The sequence below is a fragment of the Lacerta agilis genome, chromosome 3 (genome assembly GCF_009819535.1).
Source record: "Lacerta agilis isolate rLacAgi1 chromosome 3, rLacAgi1.pri, whole genome shotgun sequence".
In the NCBI taxonomy this organism is placed as follows: domain Eukaryota; kingdom Metazoa; phylum Chordata; class Lepidosauria; order Squamata; family Lacertidae; genus Lacerta; species Lacerta agilis.
Genome location: NC_046314.1, coordinates 117,951,913 through 117,973,500, shown reverse-complemented (window position 1 = coordinate 117,973,500; position 21,588 = coordinate 117,951,913). Strand labels below are relative to the sequence as shown.

Sequence of the window (21,588 nt, the reverse complement as noted above, 5' to 3'; positions counted from 1 at the left end):
TGTTGGTAATTAGTTGCGGAATATAAATGTTTATAAAAGTGTTAAGGAGGAAAGAAATGTGGTTTACATTAGATTTAGAAGATGAGAAGAAAACTGGCAATTATATGTTACTTTGAAGTCAACATGGAGGGATCCGGGGAAGTCAGTTTAAAAGCCTCTGCCAGTGAGTTTGGCACAGAAGCAGGTGGACGTATTCAGTTCTTTCAGTTCTTTCTGTGGTGTTTCCTTTCCAGCTGGTCATTGTAGGAACTTTGTAACATTAAAATTATTTTCTCAGTTTGCTTCCCCACCCCAAAAATACATTTTCATTTTGTGTCATGTATTTTTAGATGGTAAGCCTGAGTGCAAGAGACTGTCTTGCTTTTGTTTTGTGAGCTCTAGTACAAGCCCCCCCCCATCTTATTTATTTTTTTGGTCAAAGGAGAAGGATAAAAAGTAAGTCTGCTGCTGCCAGTGATCTGCTCAGCTGTCACTTGGGCACTTTGTCTTCTTAGATTGTCAACATCTTTTTGCTCAGCCGGCCCCTTTGTCCTGCTGCCCCTTTCAAGTCCTTGGGTGCCTCTTTGTGGTTTTGATTCACTGTGTACTGCAACCAGCAGGTGCTAAGTCCTTGAGAAGACAGGCTGCGTTGCTTTGGCCTTGAGGAGCAATACTTTCTGGTAACAAAAGGAAAGCAAACTTAAATTGCTATGTTCAAAATGTTGATTTTTTAAAATGTATATGTGTATATATAATTTTGTTATTAATATCATGTTGTATGAGATCCTGAGCTTTTCGGAATAAGAAAGATTGCAAATTTGACTTTGTAAATACAGTTCAAGTTCTAAGCCTGCTCTGCATGCTGTGGTTGTCCCCCTCCCCCTTCCGTTCACCTCCCTGGCAAAATATACCGGTATTTATAAGGTGTTTTTGCAGAGCAGTACAGCAGGCTGGCTGTATTGATTCTGGTACCATGCCAACTGTAATATTAGTAGCTGCTCTTTAGCTAGAACAATTTATTAAATAAAGAGAAGTTTTTTCACATTAAATTCTGATTTGAACTGTAACCAATTTCTGTTTCCTTCTATGCTGTATTCAAAAAAAACCATGCTTGTGTATTTCTTTGTAGTCACTTCTGCATTTAGTGGATTGAATTTAATGGATCCCCAAGAGCTTATTTATTGTCTCCACCTCCTTCCTGACACAGGTGAGAGATGGTAATGAGTCCCTCTGAGAAGTGGCTTGGCTGAGTTGTTCCAGGAGGACAAAAAGGAAACAGATCATTTTTCTTAGTCAAAAAATTGTTGTTGTCCACTTCTTTTAAAAGTATTGAGAAACCCATATTTGATTTAATGCCTCTCTTGGGGCTGAATCTCATGACACATTTTTAAAAAACTGAGCTGGAAGTCATTTCACATCTGCCTGCACACACAGGGAGGGGAAAATGTAATGTCTGAATGGATGAGGTGGAAATCTTGTTTGTGCCCACACAAAGTCTGAAGTTCAAAATTGATTTCATGGACCACATAAATATATTACTCTTTATTACATGACTCACATTCAGGGTGCTGGGGGTTTCTGATTTACCCCCAAAGGAACTGCACTTCCCAGAGTGGGCTACCAGGATGCTTTCGGAAAGTCCTGGGAACTGTACCGGTAGTTTGTTCAGAGTACCAGGAGTTGTTTGGAGCTGCTAGTTCCCTTCCTTGAACTACAATTCCCAGATCATTTGGCAGAAATCGTGAGAACTATAGTTTATTTAGGACACCAAGGGCTGTTTCCCCCACCCCTCCCCACTCTCTCACTATATATAAGGGTCTGGTGACTTCCGTTTCAGTGTATCTGAAGAAGTGTGCATGCACACGAAAGCTCATACCAAGAACAAACTTAGTTGGTCTCCAAGGTGCTACTGGAAATAATTTTTTTATTTTGTTTTTCCCCCACCGAGTTATCTAGGAAGAAGAATGGACTTTTGAACCTGTTTTGGGAACTGTAGTTCTGCGAAAGGTATCTCAACCCTCAATGCCCTGAGCAAGCAATAGTCCCCAGGGTGCTGGGAATTGTAGCTTGCTCAGGGTGTCCAGGAGACCCTCTCAGAAGCATAGCTGTCAACTTTTCCCCTTTTTTTAAAAGGGAAATTCCCTTATTCCGAATAGGACTTTAAGAAAGCCGACTTCAGAAAACTTAGGGAAATGCTGGGTGAAATCCCATGGACAGAAATACTAAAAAATACTAAAAGGGAAGGAATTTCATGATGGTTGGGAACTTGTTAAAAGGGAGATATTAAAAGCACAATTTCAGGCAATACCATTGAGACGGAAACATTTGTTGTTGTTCAGTCGTTCAGTCGCGTCCGACTCTTCATGACCCCATGGACCAGAGCACGCCAGGCACGCCTATCCTTCACTGCCTCTCGCAGTTTGGCCAAACTCATGTTAGTAGCTTCGAGAACACTGTCCAACCATCTCATCCTCTGTCGTCCCCTTCTCCTTGTGCCCTCCATCTTTCCCAACATCAGGGTCTTTTCTAGGGAGTCTTCTCTTCTCATGAGGTGGCCAAAGTACTGGAGCCTCAACTTCAGGATCTGTCCTTCTAGTGAGCACTCAGGGCTGATTTCTTTGAGAATGGATAGGTTTGGCCAAACTGCGAGAGGCAGTGAAGGATAGGCGTGCCTGGCGTGCTCTGGTCCATGGGGTCACGAAGAGTCGGACACGACTGAACGACTGAACAACAACAACAAGGTTTGATCTTCTTGCAGTCCATGGAAGGTGCCTAAAGAAGCCAGGGTGGCTATCTAAAGAACTTTTAATTGAGTTAAGATTCAACAGGGAAATGTACAAAAAATGGAAAAAGGGGGGAACCACCAGAGAGGAATTCAAACAAATAGCCAGCACGTGTAGAGACAAAGTCAGAAAAGCTAAAGCACAGAATGAACTCAGGCTTGCTAGAGAGGTTAAAAGCAACAAAAAGGGCTTTAATGGGTATGTCCGTAGCAAAAGGAAGAACAAGGAAACAGTGGGGTCACTTAGAGGAGAAGATGGTGAAATGCGAACAGGGGACAGAGAAAGGGCAGAACTCCTCAATGCCTTCTTTGCCTCAGTCTTCTCCAAGAAAGAAAACAATGCCCGACCTGAAGAATATGGAGCAGATGATTCAGCAGGGGAAACACAGCCCAGAATAAGTAAGGAGGTAGTACAGGAATACTTGGCTAATTTAGATGTATTCAAGTCTCCATGGCCAGATGAACTACATCCAAGAGTATTAAAAGAACTGGCAGAGGTGATTTCAGAACCACTGGCAGCAATCTTTGAGAATTCCTGGAGAACAGGCGAAGTGCCAGCAGACTGGAGGAGGGCAAATGTTGTCCCTATCTTCAAAAAGGGGGAAAGAGAGGACCCAAACAATTACCGCCCAGTCAGCCTGACATCAATACCAGGAAAGATTCTAGAGCAGATCATTAAGCAAATGGTCTGTGAGCACCTAGAAAGGAATGCTGTGATAACTAAAAGTCAGCATGGGTTTCTGAAAAATAAGTCATGCCAGACTAACCTGATCTCATTTTTTGACAGAATTACAAGTCTGGTAGATGAAGGGAATGCTGTGGATATAGCCTATCTTGATTTCAGCAAGGCCTTTGACAAGGTGCCCCATGATATTCTTGTAAAGAAGCTGGTAAAATGTGGGCTAGAGTCTAGACAATGCTACCATTCAGTGGATTTGTAACTGGCTGACTGACCGAACCCAAAGGGTACACATCAACGGCTCCTCTTCATCCTGGAGAGAAGTGAGTAGTGGGGTGCCACAGGGTTCTGTCTTGGGCCCAGTCTTATTCAACATCTTCATCAATGACTTGGATGGTGGGCTTGAGGGCATCCTGAGCAAGTTTGCAGATGACACCAAATTGGGTGGGGTGGCTAATACCCCAGAGGACAGGATCACACTTCAAAATGACCTTAACAGATTAGACAACAAGATGAATTTTAACAAGTAGAAATGTAAAGTACTACACTTGGGCAAAAAAAATGAAAGGCACAAATACAGGATGGGTGACACCTGACTTGAGAGCAGTACATGTGAAAGGATCTAGGAGTCTTGGTAGACCACAAACTTGACATGAGTCAACAGTGTGATGCAGCAGCTAAAAAAGCCAATGCAATTCTGGGCTGCATCAATAGGAGTATAGCGTCTAGATCAAGGGAAGTAATAGTACCACTATATTCTGCTCTGGTCAGACCTCACCTGGAATACTGGGCACCACAGTTCAAGAAGGATACTGACAAGCTGGAACGTGTCCAGAAGAGGGCAACCAAAATGGTCCAAGGCCTGGAAACAATGCCTTATGAGGAACGAACGGCTTAGGGAGCTGGGTATGTTTAGCCTGGAGAAGAGAAGGTTAAGGGGTGATATGATAGCCATGTTCAAATATATAAAAGGATGTCATATAGAGGAGGGTGAAAGGTTGTTTTCTGCTGCTCCAGAGAAGCGGACACGGGGCAATGGATTCAAACTACAAGAAAGAAGATTCCACCTAAACATTAGGAAGAACTTCCTGACAGGGAGTAGAAAACTACAGTTCCCAGGGTGCCTTAAGGGATCTGCAAGGGGAATCGGGGGTCTTCTCTCAAATTACAGCTCCCAGAATCCTTTGGGGACGCCCAAACTACGGAAGTTGTATATCTACGCTACGGCGGCTCCGATCCCGGAACTCCCAACCTTCCCCCCAAACCCCACAGGGGTGAGGAAAAGCTAAAACACCCCAGCTCAGCCGGCGCCAGGGAGGCAACACTTGCGGAGAAGAGAGACAACCGCCACCGCCGGCCGCCCTCCGTGCCTCTCCTAAGATGGCGCTCATTCCGGCAGGGCACCGTGCCCTCGTCCAAGATGGCGACGGCGCCTTACCCGCCCGCTCTTCGACGCGTTTTTGGTCCACCGTGCCTCTGCTAAGATGGCGCCTTTGGGCCGAGAGAGTTCCGCCGCCTCCGCGCCTTTCCGAAGATGGCGCCCGTTCCGGCAGGGCCAGCCTCTCGGCTGAAGGGGGAGCCACCCCGGGGCGGGCAGGGGGAGGCCGGGGTGGCTCCAGGCTCTCCTGCCGCAGGCCGGGCTCCCCTCGCGGCCTCGGGACAAAGCTCCGCTGCTGCTGCTGCTGCTGCTCCGGCCAAGGCCGAGGCGGAGCCCGCCCGCCCCCTCCTGGAGGAGAGGGCTAGACTGGCTAGCGGCGACCCCAGCCCCGAAGGCCCCCAGCCCTACTGCTGTGCCCAGATCGAGGCCGCGAGGCTTCGGGGCTCTGGGGCTTCAGACCTCCTGGACGAGCTCCCTTTGGGGCCCCTGATGGGCCACCGGGGGGCCAACTTGAATGAAATATTGGCGGGGGGGGCAGGTAAGCCATGACCCGCATAATTGATCACATGATGCGGTGCTGGCACGACATTTTTCTTTTTTAATTTTCTTTTTATTAAATATTTTCTTGGTTTACAAAAGTACATGCCTTGTTTTTTTCTGGTTGTACAGTCTTTCTTACAGATCAGTTACATTTGTTGAGAGACATAAGTGTTGAGTACAGAACAAGTATAAGGCTGGGGAAGAAGAGGGAGGAGGGAGGGGTGGGGAGGCTTATGGTATATTCTTTTGCACAGTATATAGTGTAAGTGTGGGGTTTTGTGTCAGCGTCAAATGGGTAGGTTCTCTTTCTATTTGTTTATTACATTTCCTTGGTGGTGAAAGGTATTGGGGGGCAGGGTGGGATTGGTTGTGGTTGTCTGCAGTGGGGCTTGTTTGCAGGGGAGGGGGGGCTTGTTGGGTCAGGTAAGCCGGATTGATCCTATGCTGTCAGTGGATTCTTCTTGTTGTCTTGTTGGGCTGTTTATGTGATAAAGATGATCCATACTGGGGTGAAGGCGTCCTCTTCTATTTGTCCCCAGGTCAGTTTCAGTTTATTGGTTATCTTTTCTAGAAAGGCCATTTCCATTACAATTTGATACCTTTGGTCCATGTTTACTCCTGACAAGTCCCTCCTGTGTCTTGCTATGAGGCTTCCGGCTGCTGAGAGTAGGTAGGTTATAAGCTCTCTATAATGTGAGTGGTCATTTCGATCTTGGAAGATGTTCAGTAGGCCCAATTCTGGGGTGAGTTCTAATACCTGTTAGTTTTTTTGCATATCTCTTGTGGAACTGCTGTCCAGAAGGGTTGGATTTTAAGTTATTCCCACCACATGTGGAGGTATGTGCCTGTGGAGGTGCAGCAGCCTCTCTAATAAATAATAATAATAATAATAATAATAATAATAATAATAATAAATTTATTCTCTCTACCCCACCCATCAGGCTGGATTTCCCCAGCTATTCTGGGCAGCTTTCAACAGAACATTAAAAACAGAATAAAACTTCAAACATTAAAATCCTGGGCATATCAGCACCAGTTTCCAGGGTGTTAAGTACCACCTGTAGATGAGTTTCAGAGTGAGTTCCCTTCTTTTGGCTGATAGTGACTTAAAGGGAGGTTTAGACCAGGGGTCCCCAAACTAAGGCCCAGGGGCTAGATGCAGCCTTCTAGATGCAGCCCGTGGACGGTCTGTTAATCAGCGTGTTTTACATGAGTAGAATGTGTCCTTTTATTTAAAATGCATCTCTGGGTTATTTGTGGGGCCTGCCTGGTGTTTTTATATGAGTAGAATGTGTGCTTTTATTTAAAATGCATCTCTGGGTTATTTGTGGGGCATAGGAATTCGTTCTTCTTCTTCTTCTTTTTCAAAATATAGTCCGGCCCCCCACAAGGTCTGAGGGACAGTGGACCGTCCCATGGCTGAAAAAGTTTGCTGACCCCTGGTTTAGACCACATTCTACTACATTGGGTGGGCTTAATTTCATAGCCTATGTCATCCTCCCATTGTTCTTTGATTGTGTCCAGGGTGTGGGAATGTTCAGGGATGCAGGAGAGGATATATTGTTTAAGATATCCTATTCCAACTTGTGTTAACAAGTTCAACAATATCAGCAGAGTTTACATTCCCCTTTTAAACACACACAGCGGATACGTTTGCTCAGGTTCGCTAAAACCTCTATAATAATATTGTCCTGGTATTTCCCTCTTAATCCCTCCTAAAAGATAAGACACGACACAGTGTTCTTATAAAACAGGCATGTCCAACAGGTAGATCGTGATCACTGGACATCTGCAGTAGATCACTGGTAGATCATTGGCTTCCCCCAAAGAAGCTGAACAACTTTGGCACCCCTAAAAAAACTGAACATTTTACCTCCTCCCTGAAAAAAACTCAACAACTTTGACAAAATGGGCCTTCTTCCTTCCTAAAAAAAGCTCAACAACTTTGACCTGAACCCCAAAAAAGGGGGTAGATCACTGCCAGCTTTCAACTCTGTGAGTAGATCGCCGTCTCTTGGGAGTTGGCCACCCCTGTTATAAAAGTATAAAACGTTTACTTACAAATCTGTTCACAACAGGATCCCAGAAGGCAGACTTAGCTTAGTAAAAGTTACGTGCTTGCTGGAGACTATTCCATAGGGGAGACAGCTCCTTTTGTCCTCTCTTGGCTGGAGGCCAAGAGAGCATCTTTGGCTAAGCAGATGTTGCTTCCATGAAGAGCGAGGTCAAAAGAGAGAGAGATGGCAGCTAGCCTGTGCTTTTGTTTTACCTGCACAGGTGATGCCACACCCACCTCCTGTCACATGCAGAGGAAGTCTGTCCCAGCCCAGGAGAAACAGACACCCCCTTTCTATGTCTACTCTAGGGATGTTGTACTTGACTGCTCCTGTGTTTCACATCCCACACAGGGGCATCTTGTTCATAGAGGCAAGTGGCACAGGGCGGCAAGGCGGCAAGTTCTGGAGGGCGCCAGGGAAGAGGCGGAGGCTGGGCGTGGCACTTCCTGGCATCAGCTCGCCGCCCTCGCCCGCTTCGCTGAAGCAGCACCGCACCCGGAGCCTCCACCTCTTCCCTGCTGGAGGAGCCACCCTCCAGCCGCTGCCCGCCTCCTCCAGCCCCGCAAAGCTGCCAGCAGCGCCATAAAAAGGTCAGCAACTCTGGGAAACTGGGGGGCGGGGCGGATATGCGGCCCTGGTTGTGTCAAGGGGGGTTGTGGGATTTTGGAGCCATATTTTGTATACCTGTAATGTGGATACCATCCCTTTACTGTGTCCCTCTGCTGTCAGGAGGTTTTCGAAGATGGGTCAAGGGAAAAGGATGCTGTGGGAAAAGGGTGCTGTGAACAGCCCTGAGATCTATAGGTGGAGGGTGGCTCACATTTAATTGATGCTGGTGATGATGATGAACTCTATGGGGCCCCCTTGGCCTGATCCAGCAGGGTTCCAATGAGACTGCCAAAGCCCCAAGCAGGTATTTGAGGGTGGCAATGCTTTGCTGCGGCTCCTCTGGGGAATGATCAGCTGTTTAGCCCTAATGGCCAGCCAAGGATCAAGTGGGTTGTGAAAGGTCAGGTGCACCTGCAGTGCGGCTTGAACAGCTGCCACATCAAGGACCAAAAAAGTATGTCAGGGGAGCCGGTGAGGAGAGGCAGCCGGGGGTCCTGGACAGGGGCGGAAGGACCTGGCAAATACACACACACACCCCAAAAACACGTTGTGTCTCACGGTAGCGACATTTCTCCTATGCAAATCGCAAGGGGGGGGGTCTGATCCCGCTCTTCTTGGGACTGAATGGGAAGGGGCGGGAAGGGGCTCCAAGGGTCATCGAGTCCAACCGCCTGCAAACCTCCTTGCCCCACCGATAATCCCGGAAGGCTTTCCCCACGTGCAACTTCGTTTCTTCTTTGCGCGGAGGGCGGCAACTTCCTTACTCTGCGCCTCCCCCCCCCCCAAAAAAACCCCATAGGGGGCCAGGTCGGAACCCCGCCAAAGAGCTCCCCCACGACCCTGGCCGGGGCATGACGTCGGCGGGGGCTCCTTGTTGCCCGAATTCCCGGGCTCCAGCCAGTGGCCACTCAGGTCCGGGGCAGCTGGTGCCCTCGCGGGGAGGCCAGGCGGAGGCGGCGCCAACTGGGCGGCGCTGGGCGGGCAGACCATCTCCACGACGGAGCGCGGCTGGTGCTGCAGGGACCGCGTTGCTTCCTCTGCTGCTGCTGCTGCTGCTGCCGCTGCCGCCGCCCGAGCAGTCTCCGCAGCGGAACCGGGCCTCGGCCGCTGGGCAGGGCTCCTCGGTTGGGCTCTGCGGACGCCTCGGCCCGCCTGGATGGAGCCGCGTAGCGGCGGAAGAGCAGGAGGCTCCGCAGCCGGGAGCGCGGCGCTGGCACTGACCCGTCCGGCGGGAGCCGCTGCGGCGGAGACTGCGGCGGGCCCCGCGCTGGCCGCCCCGTGAGCGCCCGGAGCCTCGCCGTCGCCTCGCCGGGCTCAATGAGCAAGTGCTGCGCCCGGCCGCGGCCATGGCTCCCCTCCCCGCGTACCTCAGCCAGGCGGCAGTGCTGGTGCTGGTCAGCTGCGACCTGTGCCTCGTGCGCGCAAGTAAGTGCCGGGGCTCCGTGCGGGGCGGGAGAGAAAAGGCCCTCGGGGGGTCAGGATCGGCGCCTGAGACCAGCTGGCTCTCCACACGCGCGCATCCCCTTCGACCCCCAGCGCAGGCCCAGCTGGCAGTCTCTCGGGCCGCTGGCCTTGGTGCTGAACGCCGGCTGTTCCGCACCCGACGAGGGCCGTAGGAGAGCGAGGGGAAGGCGGGGGTCTCTTTGGCCCCAGCTCTCCCCTGCCCTTCTCGGCTGCGTCACTGGCCGCCCATAACCCGCCGAAGCAGCCGGATCGGGGCAACAGCGCCGCGGCGAAGGCAGGCTCGGGCCCCTCTCGAAGCGCCTTGTTCCCGGCAGCCGCGAGCGGAACCCCGGCCAATTTCATTAGAGTAAAAGCCTGGCTCCAGAGAAGGCCGCGGCTGCCAGCTGGCCTCGCTTGCCCACCTCACCGCCTCCGCCTCCTCTCGAGCAGTGGCAAAGGTCTCCTGGCAGGGGACACCTCCTGGCACCCTGCCGCCACTCCGCTGCCCTTGACCCACGAAGAGAAGGTGACTCTGGCCCATTCTGACGCCCGACGCCCCCAAACCACCCATCTCATTCGGGACGCACTTGACCCATGAGACACCCCACGCACGGTCACGATCCCCTCAGTCTGGCCTGCTTTTCCCGGAATCCGGCCAAAAACCGGCGGCTGTTGCTTTTCTTCCAGCTGCCCAAGACAAGGGGCCGACTCTCCCTCGCTTGGAGGAGGACACCTTTTGACCTCTTTCCACCCACCCGGGCCTTACACGCCGGCTTCCACCCACCAGACTCCCCTACTTGGCGGGGTCCGTCTTTTTAATGCATAATAGCTGACTTTGAGCCGAGGCCCCCAGGAGTTTTAAGTGCAGTTTGCAAGGAAAGCAGGTGGTTGTCAGGAGACAGGCAGGTACGGCGAGGGGGGCCTATTGCCAGTCAAGCCCGCAGAGTTCCAAGAAATACATTCATTCCTTTACTGGTCAAATAGATGGCCATCTTGCTTCTTGCCTGGTGCCCTCAAAACAGCAGACTTTTCTCAAATGAATGGCTTAAAACATAACTGCAGAAATGGCGCAGGAGCAGAAGGAGATCCTTGGAGCGTTCATTGCCTCCCCTCACTCTCCACCCCTGGGTTTCCTCTGGCGCGGTAGCTGGAGGTAGGGAGTGGCCCTGTGGCCGAGGTTAGGAAAGGGCAGTCCAGCCAGGGCAGGAGGCAACCTGCTGACTCTTTACCCCAAAGAAAGGGGGCCTCTGTGGCTGAAGGGGGGCACAGCCAGGGAACCAAGCGGAGTCCAGGGCGCTCGTGTTTGCCAGGAATCTGAGGAAACGGTAGTGTGCAAGTGTGACAGCTGAGCGGGCGGGAGGCGCCACTGGCGGGGAGGTCAGCTGGAAAAGAAGGCGAACTGCGGAGTCCAAATGTGGAAAGCTCTCGGAGGAGGAGAAGTCCTGGCCTGGAAGGAGCAGGTGTTTCTGCGGGTTGGATGGTCTTCCCTTGTGTCAAAGCTCCCTACAGCTCTCCCTCTCCCCCTCGCTGAGCTACTCTCCCTGTTTCCCCTTGGAGAGGCAACAACCTTTCGCCCTTCCGAGTAAAAGATGAATAGGGGGGCACAGTGAACATGGAGCAAAAATTAAGAAAAGAAAATATGCTGGAACAATATTTTTCAGACAATTCTGAATTGATCTTTGGAACTGACTGACCCAGTATTATCAGCTCCTCAAAGGAATGTTCCTGTCTACACCAGCAGGTCGTTCCACCACCAGTTTCCAGTTGTTTTTCTTCTTCAGCTCGCAGTCAGAATCTCGGGCCTAGGGTGTTCAGTCCATTTTTCAACACAAATAAAGCGTCCTGGGCTCATAACCTTTAATCGGCTCTGTCTGGGTCTCGTTTCTATCTCACCACCGGAGTTCACTTTTAGAGGGAAAATGGCTTTATTTTTCAGATTAAGTTCTTTCTTTCTTTCTTTCTTTCTTTCTTTCTTTCTTTCTTTCTTTCTTTCTTTTAAACTAAAACTCAAAGCAGCTTGCACGAAAGCACTGCACTTAAAGATGATAACTCAGCCCTACAATTACACCTTCAGTATAACAGTATCAAGGATGCTGCCGCTGCCTTCCAGGCCCTGCTCCCCTCCGTCTCTAGGGGTTCTAAATCCCCTGGAAAGGCCGCTGCTCCCTGGACAGAGTCCTCCCCGCAGCAGCACCAACTTGTGCCAGAAGCGGCGGAGATGGAAGGGACCCCTGGGGTCATCCAGTCCAGTCCTGCCCAGCCACCAGTGACCCTTCCATTCCTGCTTGCCTCACAGATCGGCCCCCGTCGCCCGTCAACGTCACCGTCACCCAGCTCAAGGCCAACTCCGCGATGGTCTCGTGGGATGTCCCGGAAGGGGACGTCGTCATCGGCTATGCTATCTTGCAGCAGGTGAGGCTGGACTAGGAGGAGGCAGGCGGGGGCGCACCACTCCTCTGTCCCGCAGCCCCACCGCCCCCTTGCTTCTCACTTCCCCACTGGGGCGGGATCCCCCCTCTTCCCAACCCATTTTTCAGCCATGGGGGGGGGCTATGTTCTCTTCCCTCTCTCTTTCTGCCCTCACCCGCTCTGACGGCCTCCCCCCCCCTTTCCGGCAGCGGCAGGACGGGCAGATGCAGCGCTTCATCCGGGAGGTGAACACGACGACGCGGGCGTGCGTGCTCTGGGACCTGGCCGAGGATGCCGACTATGTAATCCAGGTGCAGAGCATCGGCCTGCACGGCGAGAGCCAGGCCAGCAAGAGGGTCCACTTCCGCACCCTCAAGCAGAGTGACCGCCTGCCGTCCAACAGCTCCAGCCAGGGTAGGCGAGGCGCCCCGCCCTCCGGAGCCTCGCTGACCGGCTGGGCGCCCCTGTCCCCCTCCAGCGCCGCCTGTCCCCCTCCCCAGTCAGTCCCGGGTCTGCTCCGGGGGCCAGGAAGCTCAGTGGTGTCTCCGTCCTTGGGCAGGTGGGGCCCCCTCAGTGACCTGTGGGCAGCCCAGGCAGAGGGGCCGGCGAGACCCTGCCCAGCCGGCGGCTGTTCTCCCCTCCTTGCTCTTCCCCGGCTCTGAAAAAGGCCCTTGCTTCGCCCGACGGGGCGTCCCTCCCAAAGCACAACTCTCTCTCTCCGCAGGAGACATCACCATGGAGGGGCTGGACAAGGAGCGGCAGCTGCAGACGGGCGAGATCGTCATCATTGTGGCTGTGCTGTTCATGTGGGCAGGTGAGGAGGGTGGGAAGCTGCCTTGGGCCTCCTCCAGCACACTCTGCTTATGTTTCTTACGGGTGTGTGAGTATCCCACTAGCGCTGGTCCGCAGTTTGTCTCTTGGTGCACAGCCAAAGTTCCTTCTTCTTTCCTGCATCTTTTGGCTACCGTTGTTTGCACGGAGGGGCCACGCCTGACAGCCTTGGGCGCCCAAATGAAGCATCCATCCCGTTGAACGCGGCAGCAGCAGCAGCAGCTTTATGAGGCCCAAGCGAGCGGGGGCACCTCAAAGTGGCTACCCAGTTTGCAAGCTTGAGCAAAGCGCAGCCCTTTCCTCCTCTCCGCTTGTGATTCCCCAGGTATCTGAGAACACTCAGTGCCATCCCCTTCGATGTGCAGAGGGGCCGAATGGGCATCCCCAGTTCCCGATGGGCAGTTGGCATCTGGGTTGGGGTTTTGGCGAGCATTGTGCAGAAGCAACAGCTCTGAGAGGATAAAATCGCTGTGAATCTGAAGAGTCCCCGGTTCAAGGAGATGCGCGGGAGATTGGGTAGAAATGCTTATTTCGGGACAAAGGGTCGAATGAACGCGAGTTCCCTTTTCGGACTGAGCTGCGTTGAACTTTTGCGCAAATCAAAGATCTGGGAACCAACGAACCCCTAACTCCAGCATGTCAAAATGGGGGGCCTTGCACGATGGAGGCCCCCTGGTCAGCCTTCCTTCCTCCTTGCTTCCGCAGCGGTGATCGCCCTCTTCTGCAAGCAATACGACATCATCAAGGACAACGACTCAAACAACAATAAGGAGAAGAGCAAGCCGGCCTCGGAGCACAGCACGCCCGAGCGGCCCAGCGGAGGCCTCCTCCGTAGCAAGGTGGGGGGGGGGAGTCCAGCAAGGGAGTGGGCGGGGGCCGTTTCGGAAGGGGAGAAGCGAGAGCTTGGCTCAGTCCACCATCGCCGGGGAGGAAGAGGGCCAGGGCGCGGAGCTCGACGGCGGGCAGCCCAGCCCGAGACAGCGGGACCGGGAGCTGCGGCCCCGTCCTCGGGGCTCACGGCGGCTGGAGCGGGTCTGTGCCGCCACCGCCTCCTTCTCCTCGGGATGCTGGTTGCGCGGCTGAAGCAAAAGCGCGGCGCAAGCCCCGGGAGCCGGAAACCGTCGGGGAAGCCGGCTTTAGCCGAGTCGGGTCACTAGGAGCGCTCTTCGTCGGCAGCAGCAGCCGCCTGAGGGGGGAGAAAGGGCGCCGGAACCGGACCCGCCCAGGGCGGGTTGCCAACTTGCAAGGGAAAATGACAGGTGGGGACTTTGGACAAGCATTTTGCGAAGGTGCCGGGCGCCTCTCCAGGGCAATGGGGGCGATGTTGCAAAGGGGGCGCAGTACTTGAGCTGCGCGGGAGGGGCACAGCCTGGCCAAGAAGAGGGAGCGGGAGGGGTCTGGGCCCCCAATAGCTCTGGGGGTCCTGCTCGCTCACACGACCCTCTCTCTCCCTTTTTCAGAAGATGAAATCGCCCTCTGTCAACATCATCGAGGTGTAGCTGAAACTACCGGGGACCTCAGTGGCCTCCGCCCTGCCACCGCCGCCACGGCCTCCTGCTTCCCTGCATGCAAAGAGTTCCTGCTTCTTTTCGCCCCAGGAGGAGAAGACCTGCATGGAGCCCGCCGGGGCCAAAGTGCATGCGGAACACCGGCCTCACCCTCTCGCCCAACCCTTCTCTCTGGGGCCACCGCCAACTGGGAGCGCAGCAGCAGCGGCACCCACCGGGCAGGCCAGCGCCACCCACCGCTACCATCCAAAGAGGCTGGCGGGAGCTAAAGGCGCGACCTCGCCCAGCCCCAGCCCCAGCCCCCACCCGCAGCTTCACCATGGAAACTCTGGGCTGGGCCCTGAGTGGGCCACCACCCAGAAGACCATGCTGGGCAGACTTTGTTGCCCCCATCAAGAGTTTCCTTCCCACCTGCCCCCTCCCACCTCAGATAGAGGGTTCCTGCCAGCTGCCCTTTGCTTCCTCTTGGGGAGGTACCAGCTGTGTGCCAACTGCCTTTGCCCTCCACCCCCAGCCAAAGCCACCCCCCAGCCCTCCTCCACCTTCTTCCTTCTCAGCAAGATCAGGAGGGTTCCCTTCCCACCTGGCAGCTGGAGAACTGCCACCCACCATCTCTCCCTGGCCACATCCAGGAGGAGCCTCCCCCCCCACCCGCGACACATGAGCACCCAGCACCACCTTCCAGGAATCCAGATCTTCCGACCTGAAGGCTCAACTCAGAGCACTGAGTGGCGGGTGGCCTTTCGGTCCAGGCAGAGAGAGAAGAGCTTGCAACCTCATCTGCCTATTTCCCTCCAGCTGTAGGGCTGAGAGCAGCTCAGGGCCCTTTGCCTGGCGGTCAAGCCACCCCATCCGACCCTTCCCTCAGGACAGGCAGCTCTCTGCCTCCCCAGCTGGGCAGCAAAAGACCCTCTTCTGCCTCCCTGCTGCTCCACTCCCCCCCCAAGAACCTACAGGTGAAACTTGAAAAATTAGAATATCGTGGAAAAGTTCATTTATTTCAGTAATTTAACTTAAAAGGTGGAACTAATATATGAGATAGACTCATGACATGCAAAGCGAGATATTTCAAGCCTTTATTTGTTATAATTGTGATGATTCAGGGTTCCTGAGCCTTTAAATGGTCTCTCAATCTGGTTCAGTAGGAATCACAATCATGGGAAAGGCTGCTGACCTGACAGTTGTGCAGAAAACCATCTTTGAGACCCTCCATAAGGAGGGAAAGCCTCAAAAGGTAATTGCAGAAGAAGTTGGATGTTCCCAAAGTGCTGTATCAAAGCACATTAATGGAAAGTTATGCAGAAGGAGAAAGTGTGGAAGAAAAGGGTGCACAAGCAGCAGGGATGACTGCAGCCTGGAGAGGATTGTCAGGAAAAGACCATTCAAACATGTTGGGGACTTTCACAAGGAGTGGACTGAGGCTGGAGTTAGTGCATCAAGAGCCACCGCACACAGTCGGATCCTGGAGATGGGCTTCAAATGTCGTATTCCTCTTGTCAAGCCACTCCTGATCAAGAAACAATGTCAGAAGCGTCTTACCTGCGCTAAAGAAAAAAAGAACTGGTCTGTTGCTCAGTGGTCCCAAGTCCTCTTCTCTGATGAGAGCAACTTTTGCATCTCATTTGGAAACCAAGGACCCAGAGTCTGGAGGAAGAATGGGAAGGCACACAATGCCAGATGCTTGAAGTCCAGTGTGAAGTTTCCACAGTCTGTGTTGATTTGGGGAGCCATGTCAGCTGCTGGTGTTGGTCCACTGTGCTTCATTAAGTCCAGGGTCAACACAGCCGTCTACCAGGAGATTTTGGAGCATTTCATGCTTCCTTCCGCAGATGAGCTTTATGGGGATGCTGACTTCATTTTCCAGTAGGACTTGGCACCCGCCCACACTGCCAAAAGTACCAAAACCTGGTTCAATGCCCATGGGATTACTGTGCTTGATTGGCCAGCAAACTCGCCTGACCTGAACCCCATAGAGAATCTATGGGGCATTGCCAAGAGAAAGATGAGAGACATGAGACCGAGCATTGCAGAAGAGCTGAAGGCCACTATTGAAGCATCCTGGTCTTCCATAACACCTCAGCAGTGCCATAGCCCGATAGCATCCATGCCATGCCACATTGTGGCAGTAATTGATGCAAAAGGGGCCCAAACCAAGTACTGAGTACATATGCATGCTTCTACTTTTCAGAGGTCCAATATTGTTCTATTTGCAATCCTTGTTTTGTTGATTTCATTTAATATTCTAATTTTCTGAGATTGTGAATTTGGGGTTTTCATCAGCTGTACGCCATAATCATCACAATTATAACAAATAAAGGCTTCACATATCTCGCTTTGCATGTCATGAGTCTATCTCATATATTAGTTTCATCTTTTAAGTTGAATTACTGAAATAAATGAACTTTTCCACGATATTCTAATTTTTTGAGTTTCACCTGTACTTTAACAAGCAAAGACCCTCGCAGGCTCCCCCCCTTGCACAGCATAGAGCAATGGGGGTCTGTGGAATCCCCTGCTTGCCCACCTTGCCGCCCCACAGAAGGGCTGCCCCCCAGGCCCACTTGGCTTGCTTCTCCCCCCTTGGGAAGGGCCTGCCTGGCACAGCTCACCCGGGGAGCTCTGGAAGTGGCTTCAAGGTGGTGCCAGACTGGTGAGCCCCAGGCAGGTGAGCCAGGAATCCCAGCCCAGGAAGGAGACGGAAGGTGCTATGCCCCCCCCCCACTGTGTGCCAGTCGAGCTCACCCAGAGCTGGCCGGCTGTGCCACTCGCTGCCCCCTTTCCCCCATGGGCTGAGGCCTCTGCAAGGAAAGACACCCAAGTACAACAACAGTAGAAATGGTTTATTTCCCTTTAGAAAAGGACATTAAAAACTAGTCTTTTTGCTACAAAGCTGTGATTTGGCAGTGATGAGCAGCTGGTGGGGAGGGGAGGGGGCTGCCTTCCCACCAGAGCTGGACGGCGGGGGGGGGGGCAGCAGAGGGAAGGATTTATCTACACTCAACACAGCCCTCCTCAATATAGGGTGGGTGAGGACTGACGGGAATCTGAATGCTGCCCCCCCCCAATGTTCAGGCCTCAAGAGCACCATGAGGAGGCCTAGTGCACCCACCCCCAAGACTCATGCTGCCCCACCCTGCAGAAGAGGTCCTGGGGCTGAGGATCCCTGCTGAATGCCCCACGGGCCAGCTGGGTGAGGGGCTGGCCTGGGTTGCTGCTGAGGGTTCCCAGGGGTGGGGGGCAGCTGGTCCTTTGTGGGTGACAGACAAGGGGCAGCAGAGGCTGTGCTGGAGATGAGCAGTGGAGACACGGCGAGTGGCAGGAGAAGGATGAGGAGAAGCAGCCTCAGAAAAATGTCCCTGGAGGCAGGCAGCTGCTGGGGGGGCTGCAGCCCCAGGCCGCCACTGACTGGAAGCGGGCAACTGGGGAGCCCCCAAATGCAAGCCCCCCCACACCTGAAACACACAAGGGCATCAAGAGGAAGGAAAGAGACAGAGAGAGAGACGGGAGGGAGAGAAGCGTACAAATGGACGAGTCCGTGTGAAAATGCAGGCCTCCCCAGCTCCCCTGGAAGAAGGGAAATGAAAGGCCTTCAAAGGGATCCCCCTGCCCCTTCATCCCAAGCAAAGGTTGAGGGCAGGGTCATGCTGGGGGGGGGGTCAATGGTTACCTGTGGTGGGGCGGCCCCTCTCCTCTACGCAGCTTGGGGCAGAGAAGAGAAAAGATCAGAGCAGCAACAGCAGCAGCAGCAGCAGCAAGGAGAGCCCCCCAGCCAGACCATTCCTACTCCTGCAGCAGCCCTTCAATGTGTCCCCCCCCGAAACAGAAAACCCACACCTCTGACTGCCTTGCCCCCCAACAAACAGGGGACCTTGATACAGCCATCAGGCCCCTACCCGGAGAAGGCTTCATTGAGATCTTCTTCCTCCTCCTCCTCGTCCTCCTCCTCTTCCTCCTAGGGCCAGAGGAAGCCAGGTCACTGCCAGGCCCCGAGAGAGAGAGAGAGAGAGAGAGAGAGAGAGAGAGAGAGAGAGCAGGCAGCCCCCGCTGACATACAAAGGTCAGGGTTGGTGAGGGTGGGAGCCTCTCGGCCATGAGAGCCAAGGGGGCCTGGCAGTGGGGCAGCAGGTCACTCCCAATACCGTACCTCAAAGTTGGTCTTGAAGGGGGGGCTGCCAAGGGGAGACCTGCCAGGTGGGCGGGTGCTTTCCACAGGGGGGCACAGCGGACTCAAGGAGGGCTTCTTCTCCTGCTCCCCTTCCCTGGAGCCTGGTGGAGAAAAAACGCCCAGAGGCTGAAATACCCAAGACCCCCAACAGCGCCCCCTCCCTTTCCCACTTGCTGGAGACTCAGAGGCAAGAGGCACTTCGCATCCCCTGCTGTGCCCCCTGCCATCCTCACCACCCCACAACCTTGGAAAAGAAGGGTGCACCCGGGATGGGTGGCACCTGAGCCACCAAGGAAGCCAGACGGGAGCAGTTGACGGGTCCGGCATAGCGATGGCAAGCGGCATGGCCACCATCCGTACCTGCCTGCGCAGCCTCCCAGAGATCCAGGGCCACCTGGAAGGCCTGAGCCACCGTCAGAGTCACAGCCTGGGCCTGCAAGGGCGACATGAGGCAAGAGAAGGCGACCGGGGCAGCTGGCGAGGCAGCGCCCTGCCAAGGGCCCCGGGATAGAGGTGGGCAACCCTTCTGCAGGGCATGCAGGAGCAGAGGGGCCAAGGCACTGAGGCCAGCCAGTGGGCAAACCCCACCCCAGCCCTTCCCAGAGGGAGAACGCAGCGCTTACTATCTTCTTCTTGGGTGACAGAAAGGCGTGGCACTCGAGGGCACCGCTCTGGGGGTTCTGTGCCACGTAGGCAAAGACTTTGTTCTGCAGCTTGTCTGTGGTGCAATAGGAAATCCTGAAAGGGGGGGGGGAGAGAGGAGGCAGCACTTGGCATCCCCACACACCAAGCGCCCCTGGCAGGTCAAGAGCAGGACAGGGGGCTGTGTTGCTGCCCTGCCTGGGGAAGGAGTGGGGCGGAGAGGGCTTCGCCCAGATGTACCAGGGGAGGTGCCCATGGGAGATAGCCACCCTACTGGGCACGCAGGACTAAGGCGGAGACGCAGCACAATGAGAGCATTTTGCGCCAGCACTGGATTACGGAAACAGAAAGAGCAGAAAGTGTCCCTGTCCTGCAGGCAGCAGAAGCTGGAACTGGGGAGCAGCCCCTCCGCACACACCCCAGGGAGCAGGGAAGGACCAGGATGAGGCTCCCCAGCAAACCACGTCCCCCAGGACAGCAGGTCTTTGTCCCAAAGGAGACGCCTGTGGGCTGCCCCTCACTTGCCTTTCCCCAGTGCCCAACTGGGAGCATGTCTGCTTGCTTTTTATGCAAGGGGAAGTGGCTGCTCACAGCCAGGCAGTCATGCTGAAAGGGGCTCAGACGGGCAGCTTCCTGGTCTCCTACAGCCCTACCTTGCAGGAGCATCCTCACATACCTGTAGATGGAGATGGTCTCAATGGTCTCCTTTGTCTCAGCATCTTGCAGAGAGAGTCCTCGCGGGGAGACAGTCAAGATCACCTTCCGGAATTTCTTGGGCCCCACCCGAGCCTGAGGAGGGAAGGGAGAGATTGGGAAGGAGGTCTCCTGGATAATCACAGAAGACCCCCTAGCCCAGTCCTCAGTTCCTAACAGACTTCCAAGAAGCCCACCCCTCCTTTTGCACATACGAGAATTCCCCCTGGGAGGCATCTCCTTCTCCATAGATTTGTCCAATCCCCTTTCAAAGGTAGTTCTAGGCTGGTGCTCATCCAGACACCTGGAGTCAGCATGTCATGATAAAAACCTTCTCTCCAAATCAGGAAGCCCCAAATGCAGTAAGGTTTCTTCCAATCCCTGCATCATTTGGGCTGCCCTTAATTCTGGCTCTACAGTAGCTTATTTTCTTAGGCTGGGAAACCAGAACAAATCTGATCTCCACCAAGATCTGTAGCCAGTGGCTCCTGAAACCAGCCACCACAACAGTAGCAGCAGCAGCAGCAGCAGCAGCAGCAGCCTGTCTGAGGGGAGCAAGACCTCCAGTGAGACCCTCAGCAAGCAGCCAACTTTCGCAGATTCCTCAATTACAACATTCCTTTAAGAAGGCAGCTTTTTCTCAGCTACTTCCAAATATATTAGCTGCAATGTTCTTTATACAGGTAGATAGCCGTGTTGGTCTGCCATAGTCAAAACAAAATATAAAATCAAAAAAATCCTTCCAGTAGCACCTTAGAGACCAACTAAGTTTGTTCTTGGTATAAGCTTTCGTGTGCATGCACAAATACACAGGTGTATCTGAAGAAGTGTGCATGCACACGAAAGCTCATACCAAGAACAAACTTAGTTGGTCTCTAAGGTGCTACTGGAAGGATTTTTTAATGTTCTTTATGTAGGTCTTCCCTTAAAAGGAGCTTGATCTGTTGACAGTTTTGCCTGGCACCAAACAATCCAAGCACATGACTCCTCCAATCTTGTCCCAGATTCCCTGGTTACTGTTGATCATGTCGAGGCTCAGTAGAAAACAGGAGAAACCCAAGAGCAGGATTTCCAGCAACTGGAATCCTGCCGCCTTGATTGTGGAGGCAGAGCAGTAGCCATGGACAGCCCTCTCCTCCTCTTACCCCAGGGTCTCCCAAACTTGGGTCTCCAACTGTCTTTAGACTATAACTCCCATCCCCCCTAGCTAGCAGGGTCAGCGGTCTGGGATGGTGGCAGTGGTACCGGTAGTCCAAATGGGAAACCCTGGTCTAGCCCCTCTTTGAAAGCCGCCTCCTGCGTGCCTCGGGTCTCCCTTTCTTTCGCCTCATACCGTGGCGAGGATCCGGTGGATGGCGGCGCTGGCCATGTCCTCCCCCTTGGGCTTCTCCACCAGCGTCATGCCCAGGTACTTGAGACCGAAGCCCATCCCCTCCAGCAGCGGCTCCCGCATGTCGGACCACGACTCCGGCAGCTCTGCAGGGCGGGAGGGAGGGAGGGAGGGAGGGAAGGGGCGCGGGAGCCCCGTCAGAGCAGGGCGAAGGCAACCCCGAGAGACCCCCTCCGCAGTCGGGGGAGCCTTCTCCGGGGCTGCTCTGGACCCCCCGGCCCGGCCCCCACGTGGGGAGGGGCGCCGCCGTCTCCCGGCAACGGCCGCCCCGGGAGGGACGGAGGGACTCACGGTGGCGGCGGAGGCGGGCGACGCCCAGGCGGTGTCGGGCGAGGCTGGGGCTCCGCAGCACGGCCCGTCCCGCCGCCCGCAGCGCCTCCATCGGGAAGGGACCGGACGGGACGGACGGACGGACGGACAGAGGGAGGGAGGGAGGGAGCTCCAAGACACCGCCGCCCGTCTCCTCCTCGGCTGGGCGAGGGC

The 21,588-nt window shown here is 54.2% G+C and overlaps 2 protein-coding genes across 4 annotated transcripts; one reads left to right on the top strand and one right to left on the bottom strand.

The window, feature by feature from the left end:
* The first annotated feature begins 9,092 nt into the window (after positions 1-9,092).
* FNDC4 (fibronectin type III domain containing 4) lies at positions 9,093-14,506 on the top strand. Its single transcript, XM_033145313.1, has 6 exons — positions 9,093-9,449; positions 11,764-11,879; positions 12,086-12,290; positions 12,601-12,690; positions 13,413-13,546; positions 14,168-14,506. The coding sequence occupies exons 1-6, from the start codon at positions 9,371-9,373 to the stop codon at positions 14,204-14,206; spliced, it is 663 nt and encodes a 220-aa protein (XP_033001204.1). The 5' UTR covers positions 9,093-9,370; the 3' UTR covers positions 14,207-14,506.
* Positions 14,507-17,034: 2,528 nt separating this feature from the next.
* Positions 17,035-21,528, bottom strand: LOC117044499 (low density lipoprotein receptor adapter protein 1-like). Of its 3 annotated transcripts, XM_033145311.1 has the most exons (9): positions 21,397-21,527; positions 21,049-21,191; positions 19,699-19,811; positions 19,004-19,118; positions 18,741-18,813; positions 18,360-18,481; positions 18,109-18,167; positions 17,883-17,914; positions 17,455-17,667 (listed from the first exon to the last, which is right to left on the bottom strand). In XM_033145311.1, the coding sequence occupies exons 1-9, from the start codon at positions 21,485-21,487 to the stop codon at positions 17,558-17,560; spliced, it is 858 nt and encodes a 285-aa protein (XP_033001202.1). In that variant the 5' UTR covers positions 21,488-21,527; the 3' UTR covers positions 17,455-17,557. The 3 variants fall into 3 exon arrangements, with proteins under 3 accessions (XP_033001201.1, XP_033001203.1, XP_033001202.1); XM_033145310.1 differs by lacking the exon at positions 18,109-18,167 and having other exon boundaries at positions 17,035-17,667; positions 21,397-21,528; XM_033145312.1 differs by lacking the exons at positions 18,109-18,167; positions 21,397-21,527 and having other exon boundaries at positions 17,035-17,667; positions 19,004-19,098; positions 21,049-21,154.
* Between the last annotated feature and the right edge of the window lie 60 nt (positions 21,529-21,588).

What these genes read in the sequence shown, in the direction of transcription:
- FNDC4 (XM_033145313.1), top strand. Translation starts at nt 9,371, where the DNA reads ATGGCTCCCCTCCCCGCGTACCTCAGCCAGGCGGCAGTGCTGGTGCTG. An exon ending in CCTGTGCCTCGTGCGCGCAA is followed by an intron (nt 9,450 to 11,763) that starts GTAAGTGCCGGG and finishes CTTGCCTCACAG; the next exon opens with ATCGGCCCCCGTCGCCCGTC. An exon ending in TGTGCTGTTCATGTGGGCAG is followed by an intron (nt 12,691 to 13,412) that starts GTGAGGAGGGTG and finishes TTGCTTCCGCAG; the next exon opens with CGGTGATCGCCCTCTTCTGC.
- LOC117044499 (XM_033145310.1), bottom strand. Translation starts at nt 21,487, where the DNA reads ATGGAGGCGCTGCGGGCGGCGGGACGGGCCGTGCTGCGGAGCCCCAGC. An exon ending in CCTTCAAGACCAACTTTGAG is followed by an intron (nt 17,915 to 18,359) that starts GTACGGTATTGG and finishes CTCTGCCCCAAG; the next exon opens with CTGCGTAGAGGAGAGGGGCC. An exon ending in GAGGGGCCGCCCCACCACAG is followed by an intron (nt 17,668 to 17,882) that starts GTAACCATTGAC and finishes TGTGTGTTTCAG; the next exon opens with GTGTGGGGGGGCTTGCATTT.